A 21528-nucleotide genomic window follows, 5' to 3' on the forward strand; every position below is an offset into this window, starting at 1 on the left:
TGTCCGTGTGTTCCAATGTCCCGGTGTCCGTGTGTCCCGGTGTCCGTTTGTCCCGCTGTCCCCGTGTCCCGCTCAGAGCCCGTCCATCAGTGCCAGCAGGTCCTCGCCCTTCCCGGCGCTGCCCGGGCGCGGTTCCGCCACGTCCAGCTCGCCCAGGATGCGGGACAGCTCCGCCCGCCGCGCCGGCTCCTGCGGGACGGACGGACAGACAGACACCGCGCTCAGCCCCCGCTGCTGGGCTGCCCTGGGACGTGCCCCTTCTACCCCCCAACTCGGCTAAAAACTTGCTCTGGCGTTTGTCAGGATTCAAGTTTTCTTAGTAAATATTCACCAATTCCATTGTCTTGGCAGAAAATTGGCAATTAGTTAAGAGCTTAAGTGAAATGGGAAAAAATGTGTTTAGGGATGGTGAGAACCAGTGATGTGAAACATGTTACATACCTGTGTGGCTTCAATGTTGATAACCTTGTAGGACAGCTCCTCTGGTCTGGTCTGTGCAGCGTGTCTTGATGAAAAACATGAAAAGAGTGGTTAATCCCATGAAGATGTATAAGGAAATGATAAAAATCAGACTTGATCAGGCTCCTGTAGGCACAAATGATGCTCAGAGGGTGCTCACAGGGCCAGACTGCATGGGCTTGAAGCAGCCTGGTCTCCTGGAAGATGTCCCTTCCCATGGCAGAGTAGAATCAGAGGACCCTTCCAACCCAAACTATTCTGGAATTCCATGAAGTTTGGCAATGCCTCTGTTCCTATTTGCCAAATTAATATATTCACCCAATTTGGAGGCTTCTCCCTGTCCTAGACATTTTTGTTAAGTGCAGAACAGCAGGAATATTTCTGCAGCAGAAACAAGCAGATACAAACATCCTGCTAAAATAACTGAGGGGATATTTCTGTCCAGTGGCACTGGGAGAAAAGCTGCATCACAGGAGACATCAGGAGCAGGATAACAACACCCTGCTCTGACCCTAAACCTCTCTAGGGCCAATTTGGCTCTCCTGGGCTCCCCACAGCGCACCCCAAACCCAAACCTAAATCCAAACCCAAATCCAAACCCAAAAGGATTCCAGCATACTCTTCCTCCTCATCAGTGGTGAACAAGTTTAGCCGAAATCCTGAATCACCAGCAGGTTTCTGGATGTCCAAACCTCCCAGCAGCCTGGCCAAAAAGTTCAGCTCTTCTTTAGCAAGAGGGTTGGGGGCTATGTTCTCCTGCAGGAAACAGCAATGGGTTTGTTGGGCAATTATCTGGGAGATTTGGGCTGCAAGGAGCTTTGATATTCCATATATGTCCTTCAAATATTCCTGATGTTCCATACATATCCTTCATATTTTCCTGATATTCCATACATTTCCTTCATAAATTCCTAATATTCCATACATGTCCTTCATATATTCCTAATATTCCATATATTTCCTTCAAATATTTCTGATATTCCATACATGTCCTTCAGAGGGATATAAGCACATTTATGTCCCTGTTTTCCTGGGACAGATTGTGCAGATAATCAGTAATCACCAGCTCCATGCTGGAAATGGTTGCTTGAATTTATAGACTCAGCAGAAGATACTTTTCTAGCTAAACTGGACAGGTGAGAAATCTGTAAAGCCAACTTTGTTTTCTGAGAAGATTAAAATGGAAGCAAGAATATCCTTGGAGGAGGATTATTTGGGAAAATGTGGCCTGGCTTTAAAGGACTGGGGAGGATTGGCAGAGGCTCTGAGACCAGAAAAGCTTCCCTGACCTTATCCCATATTTATAGACTCAGAATTTGGCCAGTTTGAGCAGGGACAGGAGGAGGACAGCACTGACCTTTGCCTGGGATGCCAGGTTTTTGGAAGATCCTGACATGTGTGTCTCCACTGGCCGGGTCACGCTGTACCTGCAGGGAAAGCACTCATCAAGAACAGCTTGTTCTGGGACCAGGCACAGCACCAGAGGGATGCAGAATTTTAGGATATTTCCCTGAAGAGTGAACAATTGCAATGAGAAGTTGCAGCTCAGTGTGGTGCAGTGAGGTGTGTGAGGGACAAAGCTGTGAGGAGAAACATAGATCTCTTTGGATGGAAAATGTACATTAAAGCCAACATGGAAAACAGAGAGGATTTCTTGATTGTGGTAACATTAAATCACATTTCACATGAGATGCAGCACCAGGTGAGAACACTCTTTCCTCAGACATAAATCAAAGTTTTGCCTGTTTTTTGCAGCTCTTTTTACACTGTCCACCCAGGACAGCACCTTATAGCGAAGTCAATCTGATAATTAAAGCAAAAGATCCCCAAACCACACCAGGTTTCTGACCAACCCATCAGCATTTGGTTCAGGTTTCTACACAGAACAAAAAGTACTTACATGTTTGTCCCAAGTTTGAGGACTCTGTCTCCATAAAGCTCAAAAGATCCTTCCCTTTGTGGAGTAACATAATTCCCAGCAGTGCTGAACTCAGCCCTTTTAACTTCCACTCCTTTGTGATTGAATATCCTTAAAAACGAGGCATAATTGAAACATTTAGTAGCTTCAGTCCTGATTTTAGTACCTAATTCCTCTGCTTTCTGCACAAGGGGAATAAAACTCTATTCTATAGTATAATAATAATAAAAACCTAATAAAATATAATAACAATAATTCTGCATAACAATAACATTATATTATGAATAATTATAATAATAACAATAATAATAATAGTAATAATAATAATAAAAATTCTGTACATGGCTAAATGCCTCTTTTATGGGATAAATTAATAACAGCTAATTTATTATAATAGAAAACTCCCAAAAGCTGCTCAGCATTTCATTGCTGGGTGATTTAATCCCAAACCCTCCCCTTTAAATTGTATTAAACAGTAATAGTACAACTACTACTACTACTACTACTACTACTACTACTAGCAATAATAACATTATATAATGTATAATAATAATAATCTGTGTAATAATAATAAATCTGTACATTGCTAAATGCCTCTGTTATGGTATAAATTAATAACAGCTAATTTATTATGATAGAAAACTCCCAAAAGCAGCTCAGCTTTTCATTGCTGGGTGATTTAGTCCCAAAATTCTGCCCTTTAAATAGTACTAAATACAAATAATACATAAATAATATAATATAATATAATATAATATAATATAATATAATATAATATAATATAATATAATATAATATAATATAATATAATATAATATAATATAATATAATATAATATAATATAATATAATATAATATAATATAATATAATATAATATAATATAATATAATATAATATAATATAATATAATATAATATAATATAATATAATATAATATAATATAATATAATAATTTTAAGGCCCCTTAGATAGTATTTACTGGAGTTTCAAATTTAACAACAACAACAACAACAACAACAACAACAACAATAATAATAATAATAATAATAATAATAATAATAATAATAATAATAATAATAATAATAATAATAATAATTTTAAAAGGCCCCATAAATAGTATTTACTGGAGTTTCAGCTATCCATGCAACAGGATTGTCAGTCTGAGCTGGATTCCTGAGCCCTCCCTGTGCCCCACACGTGGCACCAGCTCACCTGATGAGCCCTGGCACCTCTGTGCCCCAGGGCACAGGCCCTGAGATTGGCAGCACAAAGCGACCATTGGAGTTCTGCACTTTATCCTTCAGGAAGATGGAGACCTGCAAAAGGACATCAGAAACATCACACCCTGGGGAAATCCCCCACAGACCTTCCCATCCAAATTCCCTGAAATCTGAGCCTGAGATTCTCTGCCTGGGCTGGGGAAGGTTTCCCAGAGCTCTTGATCTCTGTTGGAATGTATTTACAAAGCCAGTGATGTGGAATTGTGGTGCAGAGGATGATCTAACATTAAAAACATTATATTAAAAACTACATCCTGTTCATGCATGTGAGTGTGACCAGTTTGTTTAGAGAACATCAAGAGTTCACGCTCAGGTTTCCTATCAAATTTCTCCTAAAAGGAAAAACAGATTTATCCATCTAAATCACACTAGTAGAGATTCCTTTTTTTCATTATATTGTAGAATTATTCAGCATTACTGCAGTATATGTGCTCAGTTTATGAAATTTGAGTGCAATTACAAGCACATCAAGATGACTGAAAAGCACAAACAACAAACCCAAACCCGCAGTGTTTATAAGCAGATCCTTTATATTCTAACCCCAAACTCCCTGTCATTCTCCCTGCCTAGTTGGATTGAGTTCTTACCCTGATGTGCATGTCCTGGAAGAAAATGAGAAGTGTTTGCCTGATGAGCTGGAATTCACCATCAGAGAGAGGGTTGTAGGTCTGGAAAAGGAAAATAATCATGCAAGGGTTGCAGGTGTGCCATGATTCAGCCAGGGAAAGAGGGAACAAACAAGTACAGCTGAATATTCTGCTCCACTTGCAGGGGGAGCAGAGATGCTCTAAGGGGGCTGCTCTAAGGGGTATTATCAATAATTATTGTCTGCCGCTAAAATTTTGATTTAATTTCTGCTGAAATCAGTGGAAACTTAAATCAGGCTGAATAAGTAACACATTGATTTTAACTGGGCCAGTAAAAGAACACCACTTGACTCACAACCCTCTCAAATGTAGTAATTAACCTCTTAAGAGGTAAAAACCCCATAAAATCAAACCACAGTGTGTCTCACCCTTTTCCTGAGGATTCTTACCTCAATCAGCCTCCTGAAGGTCTCATCAACCTGGTTCAGAATGCCAGGGGAGTCAGAGATGAAATCCTTGATGGCATCCAGGTGGTTGAAGGTGACCAGCAGAACGTCCCTGGGCCGAGGGCACAGCAGCACTTGGTATTTGAAGGCCATGGTCATGAGGTCGTAGAGCTGTAAAGGAACACAGAAATGTTGGTTGGAAACCTCCTGGGCATGGAGAGGGGGATTCAGTCAGGCCAGCACCTGCCTGTGGCACAAGGAACCATTTTAGGTTCATTTCTTAAAAAACAAGAGCTCTGCAGTCCCATCCCCAGCCTTCCTGCTGGGTCTCCAATGCCATCAATGCTCAGTGAGCCATATTATTGTATTTGTGAGGTGCCCTGATGAATGATGGATCTGGGCCATGTTCTTAGAAGGCTAATTTATTATTTTATGATACTATATTATATAAAAGAATGCTATACTAAACTATACTAAAGAATACAGAAAGGATATTTACAGGTTAAAAAGATAATAATGAAAACTCGTGACTCTTGCCAGAGTCCTGACACAGCTTGGCCCTGATTGGCCAAACAGTGAAAGCAACTCACAGAAACCAAATGAAACAATCACCTGTGGGTAAACAATCTCCAAACACATGTGAGCACAACACAGGAGAAGCAAATGAGATAAGCATTTGTTTTCCTTTTTCTCTGAGGCTTCTCAGCTTCCCAGGAGAAAAAGCCGGGGCGAACGGATTTTTCCAGAAAATATGAATGTGACAGAGAATCATTTTCACAAGGAAAGCTGTTCCAAAATACTTCAAAATGGAAAAGCCACAGGTTAAATATTGCAACAGAACCTGGTGAAGGGTAGCAGGAGTGTTACCTTGTCCATGCTGGCCTGGTTGAGTCTCATGATGGAGGCGTGGGCCAGCCGGTCGTACACGGTGCGCAGCGCTTTCTTGGAGTACAGATCCTGGGGCTTGAACAGCTCCTCCATGAATTTCCTGTTGAACATGGTGCTGATGATGTCGTTCATCACTGCAAAGACAAAGTTAGGCTCTGTGGTTTGCCCCAGAACAGCCTGGTCCTGCTCCATGCCAGGGGACAGAGCGCAACGGGAGAGGGGGAGCAGCATCTCTGCATCCAGCTCTGCTTCACCTGAGCAGCATCTCTGCATCCAGCTCTGCTTCACCTGAGCAGCATCTCTGCATCCAGCTCTGCTTCACCTGAGCAGCATCTCTGCATCCAGCTCTGCTTCACCTGAGCAGCATCTCTGCATCCAGCTCTGCCTCAGCCCAATCTGAGCAGCATCTCTGCATCCAGCTCTGCATCACCTGAGCAGCCTCTCTGCATCCAGCTCTGCCTCACCTGAGCATCACCTCTGCCTCCAGCTCTGCCTCAGCCCCACCTGAGCATCACCTCTGCATCCAGCTCTGCCTCACCTGAGCAGCCCCTCTGCATCCAGCTCTGCCTCAGCCCAATCTGAGCATCACCTCTGCATCCAGCTCTGCCTCACCTGAGCATCACCTCTGCATCCAGCTCTGCATCAGCCTCACCTGAGCATCACCTCTGCATCCAGCTCTGCCTCACCTGAGCATCACCTCTGCCTCCAGCTCTGCATCCATCTCTGCCTCCAGCTCTGCCTCATTCACACCTGAGCAGCATCTCTGCATCCAGCTCTGCCTCCAGCTCTGCCTCATTCCCACCTGAGCATCACCTCTGCATCCAGCTCTGCCTCAGCCCCACCTGATGTCCCCCAGGGCACAGATGCCACCTGAGCTGAAGGCAGCAGGCCCTGTTTCCCAGTGGGAATAAGGCTGGCTTTGTTGCCCTGATTTTACAGCTATGGTTGGCACTTTTCATTTGTAAATAATGTAGGCTGCTCTGATGTGTTATTATCTGCTGCAGATAATTAAAAAGAATAAAAATAATATTAAAAGCTGCAGTTGTGCTTCCTAAGGAGAGTTTTGCATTGTGGTAGATCTTTGCTGTGCCTGTTCCTCCACACCCTCTGACACCATCTGTCTATTTTTTAACTTCTGAACAGAAGCTCCTGCAGGGCTCTCTGTAATCTTTATTCCAATCAGATTAGCACTGGCAGGTATTTAATAAAGCATTTATATCCCTGGGATCTATATCAACCCACTCAGGGCTCTCCCAGCTGAAACATTTGCAGGCCCTAGAGCTTCAAATGCAGAACTCCAAACTTCCTTACTTGTGGTTAATTTTTAATGTGCAAATTTAGCCATGGAACTAAATTTGTTTTAATAAGTTTTATTACTGAGGAGTTCTTAGAGCTCAGGAGTGCTGAGTGTGAGGGCTGTGCTCTGGTTATTGAGCTTCTAATGCAAACAAGATGGAAAACATTGTGCAGTGCTTCCAGCAGATGCAGCACCTGAGCTTTTGTGCTGGTTCTGCCACTTTCATTATCTCCCTGATACACTCTAAAGAGTTATCATCAATAAACATTTATTCCTCTATCAAAAAAAAAAAAAAAAAGGTAAATGAATACATCAGGTCACAGATTACTGTACAAGTGTGGATTTTCCTAAGCAGATGATTGTTACAAAGCTCATAATGCCAGACAATTCTTGTGGATTAGAAAAATCTCAGAGTAAATAATAAAAAAAAAAAAAAAAAAAAGAAAAGAAGAAAAAGTGAACGTACAGAGAGCGGTAGTGACCAATGGTTTGAATTATTGCTTTAATGATTCCCTGGGGGGTCACACACCTGGCTTTTCATCTGTTCTACCCCAACAGACAAAATAAAGATAATTTCCTAATTTCTCTGTCACTTCATCTCTTCCCAGAGGATAAACTCGCTGGGGTCTGCTGGGGCAGGGAGAGCTGTGTTCCCAAGGGCAGAGGCCTCCTGAAATGGTTCTCTAAATCTGCTGGTTCCTCACACACAGCTCACACAAAGTTCAGCAGCTGAACCTGACAGGACTCCCTAATCCTGGTTTAAACACCCCAAATCCACAGACAGATCTCAGCTCCTGAGCAGTCTGACCTAAGAATACACCTAATTACAAATGGGAAAAAAGTCCCTCCTTCCTTTTAAACAAACTGGTCATAAAACAATCCCTAGTTGCAATCTCAGGCAGAAATCCCCTATTTTTTCGTGGAGAATATAAAATATATTAGTACTAGTAGACATTAGTATCTAGTTAATTTTGCAGGGAATCAATTATGACAAAAATAAGAACTTCTGCTTTATACTGCTATAAAGGAAAATATTTTTTAGCTGCTTTTGTGTGCTGCTCATAGAAAGATTTCTCCTGTCTTTGGAGAGCCACAAACAACCCAAACCAGCAGGAGACAGATACCTCCCAGTACACTGATTTTTCAACAGAAAAACCACAGTCATAAATTATCTTCTGAAATTAAAACCTCTGGTGTGGGCTATAAAAATAACTGAGAAAGACATTAAAAAAAAATCAATCACGGTAAAGGGCAAATTGATAATAAATCTCTCCCATGTTTGATAATGACACAGTAAAGGTCTCAAGGGGGCCATGGAGGTGACACAGGAGCACTGGCCCAGGGACATGGCACAAGCAAGACAGAGAAAGCAGCTGAGCAGAGAGGGGAGATCATAACTGGGATGAGAGGAGGGAAACCAGTGTGGTCAGTGTGTGATGGACAGGGCTGAGGCTGGGGGTGATGGTGGCTTTGGCCTCCTCACACCATGTCTGGGGACAGACTGGTGCCACTGGGATGCACAATATGAGGCTGGAGCTAGAGCTGGGTGATGCTGGTGCTTCCTGGTGTTTTGCAGAGATAATCAAAACTCCACAACTTTTGTGAAAGTTGTAAAGCTGGTATGCTCATTACAGCGCTGGATGCATGGGGGAATTATTCTAAAATGATGTGTACTTCTGGGGACTTCAGGTCTCTTTTTATCTCTTTCTCAAATACATATGTATGCATATGTAATAAATATGTAAATATGAAATTGTATGCAATTTCACAATAGGTTCATACATATTCATTTTTATGAGTTTTGCGCAACGTTTGCTGCTAGTTCTTCTGTCGCAGACATCTTTTTGTGAAAATCCTTCTCTTTAGGATTTTCCCTTCTGAGAAGCTGAGGCCTCAGGAATAAAATGTAAACAATGGTTATCTGCTGCTGTGGAATGCAACAGGTAGATTTTTTGATTGGGCCATCTTGAATGTTTACAATTAATGGCCAACCACAGACCAGATAGCTCAGACTCTCTGTCTGAGCCAGAGATCTTTGTTATTCATTCTTTTCTATTCTTAGCTCAGCCTTCTGAGGAAACCTTTCCTTCTATTCTTTTTAGTATAGTTTTAATGCAATATATATATATCATAAAATAATAAATCAAGCCTTCTGAACATGGAGTCAACATTCTCATCTCTTCCCTCATCCAAGAACCTTTGTGACCACTGTCACAGCTCTTCTTTATCAGAAAGAATTCTTAGGTCAGGTTGAGATGCTCTCACAGCAGTCTCTCTGTCTCTCTCTATCACCCTCTTTCTCTCTTCTCTTATCTCTGTTTTCACTGAAGCAGTTTCTCTGAGCTTAGGCCTTTGCAGTCAGGCTAAATAGCTATGTTCTCTAACCACAGACTCAACTCACAAATGTACATTTCACCTAAATCAAAACGGATTTCTACCCTGGAAAATTTCTACTCTGCCTCACTGGAGGGTGTTTGGGGCAGCAGAAGGAACATTCTGTGTTCTGGACAGTCAGCCTGAGTGCCACAGGATTGTGGTTCCTCGTCACTGCTGCATCAGTGACAGCCCCAGAGGTGACACCAGGACCCTCAGAGCACTGAGCACAGTGTTTTTCTCTCACAGGAGAAGGGAAGGGCCAGCCTGGGAGCTGCCCCTGAGCCAGCCCTGTCCCCTGTCTCACAGCTCTGGGCAGCTCCTCCTCGTTTGGGATGGGATGGAATCTGTCCCTGGACTTCTGAGCTAAAGGGTGTGCTTGGAAACAGGATGGAATGGTGAGAAAAAAGCTGGGGCAGACTCCAGGACATCAGCATTTACCTTCAGTAGATATTAAAACCCACCAAAATGATGCTTGTTTTGCAAAACACAAATCACAACCTTGATCCCTCCTAAAAAAGGGCTGCTCAGAAGGCTGCTCATGCTCTCTGAACAAAAACCTGAGATTCAAGAGATTAATTTCCTCATTCCTTAGCACAGCCCCTGCTGCAGGCTCCTGTTCCAGGGCAGATTCCAGAGGGAAACACCCGAGGGCTCAATCCCACCCTCAGGATGCTCCAGGCAGGATGAGCTGTGAGCTCCTGCTCCTTTGGGATGGCTCTGCCAGGTGTGACCACCAGCACAGGTGGGAAAAGCAGCCGGGATGGGAATGCCTTCGATCATCCCTGGAGTTCACCTGTCCAAACCCTGAGCAATGCACGAGATAAAAACTTACAAAAAAATGGAATATACCAAATATTCCTGCGTTTAAGCAGAAAAACGACCTGCACAATGCTCACACAATTACATGCTTGCATGAAAACAGTGGTAAAGAAACACAAATACCATTTTTGCAGGCAAGACCACCAGGATAAAAAAGCTTTGATCCATTTATAGTCTTGGTTAAATTAACCAAGAAGCCATATGATTTTAAGGTATGGTCTGTTTTTTTTTTTCACTGATTTCCAGTAATTTAAGGTGAGCATTATTGTTCATTTGTGACACTGACTGAAGGCTGCAGGAACAGCCTCAGGGGTTCAGGCACGATGAGCCCCAGGTGTGCACGTGGGGTTGGACTGGTGCATGCACACAGCAGGTACTGTACCTCGTTTCCTGTCCACATCTGTCCATTCATCTACACGAAGCATACAAAACAAAACAGCAGTTCAAGATGTAAGAACGAGGGTTGCAAGGAGAAGAAAAGAAAATAAGAAAGAAATAAACTTAAAAAAAGGAAGCTAACTAATGGATTTTGTCTCTTCTTATCAGCATTCAGCAGTGAATGAGAACCTCACCCTCCCCTTGGATAAAATCCTGCTGCTTCAGGGCACATCAAATTTTAGTTTTCAGCTGCATTTTACACTTACAAGTAACCAACATTTGAGTGAACAGCTTTAAGCATCAACAAACCTGAGTGTGGATGAACCACATCTCAGTGAAATTAACTCACAATTTTTTGGAAGAAAAAAATAAAAATCCATGTGTGGACAAACTAAAACAATCCAATTCTCCAGATACTCCATCAAGATTTAATTTAGCTAAAATCCTAAACTTGTCCCTGAATGAACAGCAGTAAACTTGTGTCACATCATTCCCTCATCAGGAAACACATGAAAAATTACAAATTTCCCCCCTCACAAACAGCACAACAATTACACAGTGAACCCTTTGTTGTTTAACACTTCATAAAGGACAGGCAAGAGGGATAACAATACCAAGCTCATACCAATTTGATTTTTTATTAAAACATCACAGATCTTCCCGAGGCACATTCCCCATGCCCTGACAGAGAGGTGCAAGGACTTGTAAAGCAAAACTTTAAATTGAAGTTGTAAATTCAGAGGTGCTTGGCTGGGAGCTGGAGTTTCATGGCCCACGTGAAGACATAGGCTCTGATTTTACAAGGATTTTGGCCAAATGGGATTGTATAAAAGCCAAGGTTTCAGGAGCTGTACTGGTATTTGAATTTCACACAATTGCACGTGCTGTCTCTGCACGAGATTTATAATTTTATCACTGGAAACTCCTTCCCATTGCAAAGCAGCCTGCTCTGCCCCAAACCGCCCAGGAGCTGGGCCAAAATGACCAAATCCTGGGTTATTTTGAGTCCAAAAGTGCATTTCTGAAGCTTTAACCCCCGAATTGAGCACAGAAACACCAACACGAATTCCACTTTCTCCTTTTGGGTGAGAATCTCCCAAACCAACCTCAGCAACACCCTGGGGCTGGGAAGGAACTTGAGGAACTTCACCGAGCTCAACCCAACGGGCTGGGCTGGCCAGCACAGAACACTGAGGGCTGATTTCTGTGATAATTATTGTGGTAATTATTGAAATCGGGGTAGGGAAACTGCCCGCAGCATCCTCTGGTGACAGCACAGCGTGTCCCTGTGTCACAGCTGACAGAAGGACAGGACACAGCCTCAAGCTGCGCCAAGGGAAGTTTGGGTGAGATGTTAGCAAGAAATTATTCGCTGAAAAGGTGATTGGGAAATGGAATTGTCTGCGCAGGGAGGGGTGGATTCAGCATCCCTGGAGGAGTTTAAAAACAGGTGGAGGTGGCACTGAGTGCCAGGGTTTAGCTGATGGGGAGGTGCTAGGGCATGGGTTGGGCTGGGTGATATTAAAGGGATTTTCCAGCCTGGGTAATTCTGCGATTCTGTGGCATCCTGGGAAGCGGCACCGCCGGGCGGAGCAGCCCAAGCCGCTCTGGGGGAGGTGGGAGCAGGGCAGAGCCGTGCCCGGGGACATCGGCAGCGGCTCCGGGACACCGGGAGCGGAGGGAGCCGCGCACCGCTCACCTTTGCGCGCCTTCTCTCCGGGGATGCTCTGGGCGCGCAGCCGCTGGTCTAGGATGTAGAGCATCTCCCCGCCCAGGTTCAGGAACAGCAGCGGCAGCGTCCGCGCCGACATGGCCCCGGCACAGCCCCGGCACGGCCCGGCCCCGCTCCCGGCCCCGCTCCCGCACCGCCGCCGCCGTTGCCGGGCAGCCGCGGGGCCAATCGGGGAGCGCCGTCTTGGCCGGGCGGGGCGCGCCTGCGCAGCGTCCCGGTGTGAGTGAGAATCGTTCCGGTCTGAGTGTGCATCATCCTGATCTGTGTGTGCATCATCGTGATCCGTGTGTGCATCATCGTGATCCATGTGTGCATCATCCTGATCCGTGTGTGCATCATCGTGATCCATGTGTGCATTGTCCCGGTGTGAGTGAGCATCGTTCCGGTCTGAGTGTGCATCATCCTGATCTGTGTGTGCATCATCGTGATCCGTGTGTGCATCATCGTGATCCGTGTGTGCATCATCCCGATCTGTGTGTGCATCATCCTGATCTGTGTGTGCATCATCGTGATCCGTGTGTGCATCATCCCGGTCTGAGTGTGCATCCTCGTGATCTGTGTGCACATCGTACCCGTCTGAGTGTGCATCGTACCGGTGTGAGCGTACACATCATCGTGATCTATGTGTGCCTTGTCCTGATTGATCCATGTGTGCAATCGTCCCAATCTGAGTGTGCACATTGTCCCGGTGTGAGGAGTGCTCATCCTCCCATTCTAAGTGTGCATTGTTCTGCTGTGAATGTGTGCACCATTGTGATTCATGTGCACATCGTCCCGATCCGTGTGTGCATCATCCCAATCTATGTGTGCATCATCCCAATCTATGTGTGCATCATCCCAGTCTGAGTGTGATCTTCCTGGTGTGAGCTGTGCACATGATCCTGATCCATGTGTGCATCGTCCCAGTGTGAGTGTGTGCATTGCCACAACCCATGTGTGCATCATCCCCGGTTCCTGTGTGCATTGTCCCTGTCCCTGTTCCATCATCCCAGTCCCTGTGTGGATCATCCCAGTGCATAAGCACAGCCCCAGCACACTGAGGAATGGTTTGGGTTGGAAAGGACCTTAAAGCCCATCCAGTGCCACCCCTGCCATGGCAGAGACACCTTCCACTATCCCAGGTGCTCCAAGCCCCTTCCAACCTGGCCTTGGACACTTGCAGGATCCAGGAGCAGCCACAGCTTCTCTGGGCATCCTGTGCCAGAGCCTCCCCACCCTCACAGGGGGGAATTTATTCATAATGTCAAATTTAAATGTCTTAAGTTTCAGTTTATAATTATCTAACAAGATGTGGCAGTGCAAACCTCTGGACTGGCTGTGCTGACAGGGCACAGGCAGCCCTTGAGCTGTCCCCACTGACAGACCTGCAGGGTAATGCTGGAGTCCCCAGGTCCTCTCACAGACCCACCTGCCCAGCACTCAGCCTGAAATTAAACTTTTAACCACTCAAACCACCAGCTGCCCTTCCCAGGTGCCCACACCACATGAGCAAAGAGGTTTCAGGTCTTTGGGCAGGAGTTTATTGTCAGCCTGGCTGTGCCAGCCTGGCAGTGCCACTACACAGGTGTCCCCTCCTGTGCCTGCTTCTCCTGCTGTTCCCGTGCAGCTCTTGCTCTTGCCTGCCACTCTCTCCTCTTCTTCAGTCTCTCAGCTGCTTGCAGCTTCTGCTTCTCCTGGAACACCTGTGGAAGCAGAAGGGAGAGAGATAAAGCAGCCTGCAGAGCTGCTGCCCAGGCTGTCTGCTGCAGGCAAAGTGGTTCCAGCAGGAGCCAGATCAAATCCTCCTTCTGTGCCTTCCCTGCTCCAGGAAACCATCTGAGATTATTCTGTTACAGCCACCCAGTCAATCACTGAATCTTTCAGGTTGGAAAAGAGCTCTGAGACCACACTTTTACACAGGGGTTTTTCCTGTGCAGCCTTCTCCATACCTTGATGCACAAAGCCTTCTTGACCAAAGGGATTTCTCCAGAAAATGTGAATGCCACAAAACCAATTTCCCAGACTTTTACAGAGGGTGTTTTCCCTGCTCCATACCTTGATGCACAAAGCCTTCTTGACCATCCAGCGCTTGGTGAGGCGGCGGCTGTAGGGCTGGGGGGGGCTGTACTGGATGCCCAGCTCCTTGCAGGTGTTCTCAAAGGTGCTGTAGTTGACCCGGCGCAGGTAGCCCAGCATCTTCCTCCTCCTGTCCAGACCCATCAGCATGAACCTGCGGTTCCTTTTGTCCTGCAAAGCACACAAGGTTCACTCCACTGCAGGCAGATTATTGTATTCCCCCCAGACAGAGGAAGGAATGATGTGTTACTGTCATATTTTCTGAAAAATCCCTTCACCAAGATTTTTTCTCCTGGGAAGCTGAGAAGCATCAGAGAAAAAAAAAACCAATATTATCTCATTTGCTTCTGCCTGTTTTGCTGCTTTGGAATGTGGTCTAGAGATTGTTTATCCAACACGTCCCTGTTTGATTAGTTGCATGTGAATTGTTTTTACTTAATAACCAATCACAGTCTAGCTATGTCAGGACTCTAGAGTCACAGGTTTTTCATTAATATCTTGTTAAGCCTTCTGTCTCTATCCTTTCAAAATATAATATAATATAATATAATATAATATAATATAATATAATATAATATAATATAATATAATATAATATAATATAATATAATATAATATAATATAATATAATATAATATAATATAATATAAGTCTTCTAAATGTGGAGTCAGATTCATCTTTCCTCCCTTCGATGGGAGACCCTGAAAATACCACAGTGATGACTCTGACTCCATGTTCTCAGAAGGCTAATTTAGTATTTTATGATACTATATTATATTAAAGAATACTATACTAAAGAATACAGAAAGGATACTTACAGAAGGCTAAAAAGATAATAATTAAAACTCCTGACTCTTTCCAGAGTCCTGGCACAGCTTGGCACCGATTGGCCAAAGAGTGAAAACAACTCACAGCAGAAATCAATGAAACAATCACCTGTGGGTAAACAATCTCCAAACACATTCCAAAGGAGCAAAACACAGGAGAAGCAAAACAGATAATTATTGTTTTCCTTTTTCTCTGAGGCTTCTCAGCTTCCCAGGAGAAAAATCCTGGGCAAAGGGGTTTTTCCAGAAAATGTGAATGCCACAGCAGATTGTCCTGCCTGTCCAGTAAATTACTGAGAAGAGAGCAGATTTTGGCTGAAAGGCAATGATAAGGTAAGGACAGAGTCTTAGAACAATTTCTGTTGGCAGATGCTGTGAGTACATCAGGTCAGCACAAGCTGATCCAAGGAGATAAAATTTACTTTGCACGGGAATTGCTTTCTCACTTCCATGGCTGCACCTTCACCTTCCCTGAAGACTCTTTTCAGCTTGTGCACAGATTCAGGCTGTGCCAAAGCTGCAGGGAAGGTCTTCTGGCTAAAACCTGCTTCTCTTGAAGTGTGCTGCTTCAGAATAACAGAAGCATTTACCTTTGTTCTGCCAGAAATTAAATATGAAAATAACCTGTGCCTTGGCTCTGTTCTTTGGAAGGGCACAAGCATAGCCTGAGCCACACCAGTCAGGGCAATCCCTCATAGGAGACATCTCCCTGTCCTATACAAGTGATTTATATAAAAAATTCAGCCAAGGAATTCCAACAGGTCCAACTTCAACACTTGGTACAGCTTCTGGTGGCTTGCAGTAAAAAGCTCAATTCTGTTCTCTTGCACCCTTCAAGTTTTCATGAATAACAATTATGGACTTCTTTCAAATGCAGTTATCAATCCATTTCCCACCTTTTGCCCTGCATAAAAATCTTTGATATCTGTTTTATGAACATAAATTCAGGCAAGTTGTCTCAAATTTGGGCCTGAACCCAGGCAGGGGAGTGGGACATTCAGACAGTGCTGTCCACCAAACATTTCTGTGGGCAGAACAAGCACAGATTTTGCTCTTTGTTTATTACTGCAGCTGCAATCATTAATTAGCCAAAACTAAGGTGTGAAGCCACATCTGCAGCGAGGAGCAATGGAGCTCAAGTCTGCCCAAAGGAATCTGCTCAGCTGTGTCCTCCACTACAGTAACAAACCAGAACACAGAGCAGAGTGGGCGAGAACCCAGCTGTGCCTGAGCCAGCAGCTCCCCACACTGGCACCAAGGAGCAGCTGTAACTATTTCATAAACTCCTTAGGAAAGCCATAATCCCCAGGATTAAACTCCTTTTGTTATAAACTGAGCAAACCACCTGAGCAGCTGTGGGCTGAGATCCCTGAGTTACCTTGGGGTGCCTCTGGAGATGCTCCTCAAGCGTGCGGATCTTGGCAGTCAAAATAGCAACTGTGAAGGACAGAGAGAGAAGCTGTGTGAGAGCAGCAGCTTTCCCAGGTGATTTAGGATCATCTGCCTTGCCTCAAGCTGCCAGCTGAGCACTGCTGCCCCTGCAGGGACCCACAGCAGCACAGCAGGGGCTGCCAGTGGCAAAACAGTGCCCAAAACAAAACAGTGCCCAAAACAAAACAGCGTCCAAAATAAAACAGTGCCCAGAGCAAAACACTGCCCATGGCAAAACATTGCCCACAAGAGCACAAAAAACACTGCCCACAGCAAACACTGCCCATGGCAAAACACTGTCCAAAACAAAACAGCACCCAAAACAGAACACTGCCCACAGCAGCACAAAAACCACTGCCCACAGCAAACAATGCCCACAGCAGCAGAACAAACACTGCCCACAGCAAAACACTGCCCACAACAAAACACTGTCCACAACAAAACACTGTCCACAACAAGCACTGCCCACAGCAAACACTGCCCAAAGCAGCCCCTGCCAACAGCAAAAACTGCCCAAATCAGTCCCTGCCCACAGCCCAACAAACAAGAACACACAACCTGCAGGGCTGTGATAGTTATGAGGCTGTTTAATTAGAGGGTAAGGTTTTAGCAACTCATATAAATTTATCTGTGAATTTATTCCTCTTGCACTCATTCAGTTCCCAGTGATTTGACATTTGTTTCACCTCGTGGGATTTATGCTCTGGGGGAGCAGACAGCAACAAAAGGTTTTTTTCCAAGAGTAGTAGCCAAGTCTTTGGGATTTCAGGCTCTGGAGGGAGGGCTGGTGGCATCCTGAGGCACTGAAGGGCTTTGCTGATACAAAGGAGCTGTCAGTGTTGGTCACTGCAACATGACCTTTGTCCCTGCACTGTCCCCACTGTGCCTCAGCCACAGCTCTCTGATGCACAGAAAAATTTGGGTTCTGTGGCTGAATTTGGTTCATTTTGGTAACAGCTGCAGCTCAGTGCTTCAAATCACAGAAGCACTCCAAGCAGAATAAAGCACAGAGTGCCTCTGGAGGGTGGATGTGGAGCAGGAATTTGGAAGCAGCCCAGCAGCCTCTGCAACACTCCCAGACCTGGAGCAGCCCTGCAGGCCACCTGCCCCTCAGCAGCTCTCCAGGAGGGGATTCTCCTGAATTCTACAGCAAACTGCAAGTGCTGGGGTGGGAACAGCTGAACAGAAGCAGAGAGGTTTCATCTGCCAACAATACCCTTCCCTTTTTAACTTGCCTTGCACCTCAAAGGAGCCATTGTCATGGGGAGACCTCCTGACCTTCTCCACCAGCTGCTGTGTCTTCACCTTCAACTTCTCCCTCTGTGGGGCACAGAAAAAAGGTTGTCACTGTCCCAGAACACTCAGCTCTCTTCCCAAACACCCACATAAAGGCTTTGCAATTCAGACTTTCACTCAGTGCTTTTACATCCTTTTGAGCTGAAGTGGCAGCATAGAGGAATGGCATGGAGATCTTTGTGCCACTTTCCTACCTGTTTGTTTTTTGGGCATATGGAAAGTAAAAATAACTTGAAGGACATCTGCTGTCCAGTGCAATGGTTTCTAGAACACAGGGGGTCAGCCATGAGCAGCAGCAGAACAGCTCAGTGCCCTGTCACCCCTGAACACTTTGTTCTCCCAATTTAATATGCACTTTAGTGTGATAAATTTTAAGAGCAAACTCTGGTTTTTCATCACCCCATATTTACAGTCACTTAGAAATACAGTAAGTGAAAGATATTTAACAACACAGACAAGTCTCACATGAAGGTGTTCATTAAATCTGTTTTATTTTCAAGCAAGCAGAGTGACACTGACCTGACTTGCCATCTCCAGGGACAGCAGGCGTTTCACCACATCATCCACGCTGCAAGGGATGGCAAATTAGCTTATAAACCAGATAAAATTCTATTTAACAACAGAAATTAACTCAGCTTCTCAGAACATCCTCACTTTTCTCAGCTTTAATTTACTCTAAAAATTTTCAGGGACTCTCCTCCTGCCACACCTGGCAGCCATAAACTGGTGCTCACTTTCCTAAGCAAAATCATGGCTCAGATTACAGGAGTATAAAGTAGTTTTGCTGCAAAAATATTTAATTTTAAGGCTGGTTCCTTCAGAGAGCAGTGAAAGTCACAGTTGGGCCACTGGGGGCCCTCCCTGCACCACACATGAGCAGCTCTGCATCAGAGAGCAACAGTGCTGAGCCCCAGAGCCCAAATCTGGCAGCAGCTGAATTCATGTGGAGTTGTTTAATGACTCTCTCCATCACCTGAGCTCAGGACAGGCACAGAATATTTGTAAGATGACTGTTTCTAGTATTTCAAGGTTATTTAATGTGGGTTTTTTTTGTTTTCTTATGGACTACAAAGCCCACAGAGGATGTTGGCAACCAGCACTCAATGTCACATGGAGTGCACAATCACTGACCACTGTCTGTGTCTGTAAATTTGATTTCAAACTGACTTTGTGCCCACAGAGCATTAATAACTAATTAGTGAGCAGGTGCCAGCTCACACACACCTTATTTTTAAGGTACAAACCCCTGGAGAGAGCAGCCACTCCCTCTCCCTGTCCATACCTGTTCATGATGGGGAGATTGGCATAATCCTTCTTCAGCATGGTGGGAGGAAGGTCATCCAGATGGCTGGGGATGTCTGCAGAGAGAGGAACATTGGGGGAAGAGCAGGACAAAGTCAGAGCTCTGACATGTGCTGAAGAACTGAGCAGACCCAGCCAAGAGGGCAGAACTGAGTGACAAAAACAGGTTCAGTCTCTTCCCTTCAGCACTCTGGATTTACAATATGGTGTATATGTATTTACAGCAATCCACCAAGCTCAGAGATCACAGAATATCAAAACAGTTTTGGCTGGAAGGGACCTTAAAGCCCATCTGATTGCACCCCCTGCCAAGGCAGGGACACTGCACTGTCCCAGGGTTCTCCAAGCCCTCTCCAACCAAGCCTTGGGCACTGCCAGGGATCCAGGGGCAGCCACAGCTGCTCTGGGCACCCTGTGCCAGGGCCTGCTCACCCTCACAGATCTCCTGCTACTGATAATTGTTCATTTCCCCACATTCAGGAGGAGAGGAATTGTCTGAGTATCTCCTGAGATTGCAAGGAACCATTTCTGGAATGATTTCTGTGCCATGAGGGCACAGCTCTGAGCATGCCAACAGCAAAACATTTCTCCTGTGGATGCAGACATACCTTTCTTCTTCTTGCTCACGGGTCTGGCATAGCCCCTGGCTGCCTGGAGCACGGGACTGCAGCCTGGGTGGGAGAGACAGAAAGGATTCAGACAGGAGTGCACTTCCCCAGCCAAATACTCTGTACAGTCATCAATGCTCTGTGCTGTGTGTTCCTCTGTCCAGTCAAACACTGCTGGGTGTGGGGGCAGAGCACTGAGCCTTTGATCAGTGACCAGGCAGATCTTTGTCCCAGATGTGTTTGGGGGGGCTCAGGGCGGCTAACACAGACTCTGGTGGTCAGTGACCAGGCAGATCTTTGTCCCAGAGGTGTGGGATGCTCAGGGTGGCTCTCACACTGTGCTAACACAGACTCTGGTGGTCAGTGACCAGGCAGATCTTTGGTCCCAGAGGTGTGGGGTGGCTCAGGGTGGCTAACACAAACCCTGGGTGATCAGTGCCCAGGCAGATCTTTAGTTCCAGAGGTGTTTGGGGTGGCTCAGGGTGGCTCTCACACAGTGCTAACACAGAATCTGGTGGTCAGTGACCAGACAGATCTTTGTCCCAGAGGTGTGGGATGCTCAGGGTGGCTCTCACACGGTGCCAACACAAACCAAGCTCTGCTGCCTGAGAGTGGGCAAATGCCAAGGCTGCAGCAGCAGGGCTGGCTGCACACACTGAGCAGAGTGAGAGCTCCCCTGGGCAAGTGTGATCATTTAGAGGGCTTAAACTGTTGAATTAACTGATTAATTAATTAATCTCATTAGCGACATGGATGGGCTGCTCTGTGCCACCGCAGTGTAGAGCTCAGGGGCAGTGACACCTGGGGACAACCTTTGTCTGACACAGACGCGAATATTCATCACCAGCCAGGACTCGGTCATTCTTTGACCTTTCAAGAACAAACTCTTCCAGCTGCTCGTTCAGGGCCCTGCTGCTGGGATCAGGACCCACTTCAGGCCGCTCGCCTGTGCCCGGCTCGGCCACCCCCGCTCGTCCGCGCTGTTCCGAGGGACCCCCGCACCCCGGCTACCCCCAAGGTCACCCGGTACCCCATCTCTTTTCACGGGGACAGACCACGAGCCCGGTGTGCGACCCCCTGAGGGCCCCCGGCCACCCCCAAGACCGCCCTTTCCCCGCACCCTCAGCTCCCACCGCGGCCACTCCCAATTCCTCCAGCGGGGTTCACTTCCCTTTCCACCCTCCCTCCCAGCGGCCTCTCGCGCCCCCCGTGCCCCTCACCGGGCTGTGCCCTGCCCAGCGCGGCGGCCCCGGCGCGGGCGGGCCCGGCCAGGCCGCGGCCCAGCAGCGCCAGCATGGCCTGCGCTCACCGACACGCCGCCATGGGCGCCGCCATCTTGCCCAGGCGCTCCTGCCGAGCGCCGAGACAGGGCGGACGGAGCGAACGCCGAACGCGTCGATGGCCGTCCAGGATCCTGGTTCCCTTCCCTATCCCGGTCCCGGACCCCTCCCGGTGCCCTAACTGTCGCCATCCTCGTTCCGGTCCCCATGTTCATCCAGATCTCGTCCCTATCTCCATCTCCATCTCCGTCCCCGTTTCGTCCCCTATCTGTCCCCGTCCTCGTCCTTGTCCTTGTCCTTGTCCTCGTCCCGGTCCCGATCTCCGTCCTGTCCCCGTCTCGGTCTCGTCCCCATCCCCATCCCCGTCCCCATCCCCATCGTCTTGGTCCTGTCCCGGTCCTGGTTCGGTCCCGGTCCTGGTTCCCATCCTGTCCCTGTCCCTGTCCCCGTCCCCGTTCCCTTCCCGCAGAGACGCCCGGCTTGTTCTCAGCACGACCCCGTTTATTTCGGAGGGAAACAGTCGGGAGGGGACACGGACACAAGAGCGG

At 46.5% G+C, this 21528-nt stretch overlaps 2 protein-coding genes across 3 annotated transcripts; both read right to left on the reverse strand.

Moving 5' to 3' along the window:
- Positions 1-52: 52 nt before the first annotated feature.
- OSCP1 (organic solute carrier partner 1) lies at positions 53-12330 on the reverse strand. Of its 2 annotated transcripts, XM_064731692.1 has the most exons (11): positions 12149-12330; positions 10454-10483; positions 5559-5713; positions 4695-4862; positions 4246-4326; positions 3591-3694; positions 2360-2488; positions 1817-1886; positions 1079-1215; positions 442-505; positions 53-189 (listed from the first exon to the last, which is right to left on the reverse strand). In XM_064731692.1, exons 1-11 carry the CDS (start codon positions 12258-12260, stop codon positions 73-75), a joined length of 1167 nt encoding a protein of 388 aa, XP_064587762.1. In that variant the 5' UTR covers positions 12261-12330; the 3' UTR covers positions 53-72. The 2 variants fall into 2 exon arrangements, with proteins under 2 accessions (XP_064587762.1, XP_064587763.1); XM_064731693.1 differs by lacking the exon at positions 10454-10483.
- A 1348-nt stretch (positions 12331-13678) lies between these two features.
- Positions 13679-21043, reverse strand: MRPS15 (mitochondrial ribosomal protein S15). The gene is made up of 8 exons (XM_064731422.1): positions 20921-21043; positions 19701-19763; positions 19073-19148; positions 18310-18358; positions 17730-17814; positions 16442-16500; positions 14216-14407; positions 13679-13863 (listed from the first exon to the last, which is right to left on the reverse strand). Exons 1-8 carry the CDS (start codon positions 20994-20996, stop codon positions 13738-13740), a joined length of 726 nt encoding a protein of 241 aa, XP_064587492.1. The 5' UTR covers positions 20997-21043; the 3' UTR covers positions 13679-13737.
- Between the last annotated feature and the right edge of the window lie 485 nt (positions 21044-21528).

This window comes from Zonotrichia leucophrys, chromosome 23 (genome assembly GCF_028769735.1).
Source record: "Zonotrichia leucophrys gambelii isolate GWCS_2022_RI chromosome 23, RI_Zleu_2.0, whole genome shotgun sequence".
NCBI lineage: Eukaryota > Metazoa > Chordata > Aves > Passeriformes > Passerellidae > Zonotrichia > Zonotrichia leucophrys.

What these genes read in the sequence shown, in the direction of transcription:
- OSCP1 (XM_064731692.1), bottom strand. Translation starts at nt 12,260, where the DNA reads ATGTCGGCGCGGACGCTGCCGCTGCTGTTCCTGAACCTGGGCGGGGAG. An exon ending in AGATGTGGACAGGAAACGAG is followed by an intron (nt 5,714 to 10,453) that starts GTACAGTACCTG and finishes TTGTCTTTGCAG; the next exon opens with TGATGAACGACATCATCAGC. An exon ending in TCAACATTGAAGCCACACAG is followed by an intron (nt 190 to 441) that starts GTATGTAACATG and finishes TCCGTCCCGCAG; the next exon opens with GAGCCGGCGCGGCGGGCGGA.
- MRPS15 (XM_064731422.1), bottom strand. Translation starts at nt 20,996, where the DNA reads ATGCTGGCGCTGCTGGGCCGCGGCCTGGCCGGGCCCGCCCGCGCCGGG. An exon ending in GCTGGGCAGGGCACAGCCCG is followed by an intron (nt 19,764 to 20,920) that starts GTGAGGGGCACG and finishes TCTCCCACCCAG; the next exon opens with GCTGCAGTCCCGTGCTCCAG. An exon ending in TGGCTCCTTTGAGGTGCAAG is followed by an intron (nt 16,501 to 17,729) that starts GCAAGTTAAAAA and finishes TGTCCTTCACAG; the next exon opens with TTGCTATTTTGACTGCCAAG.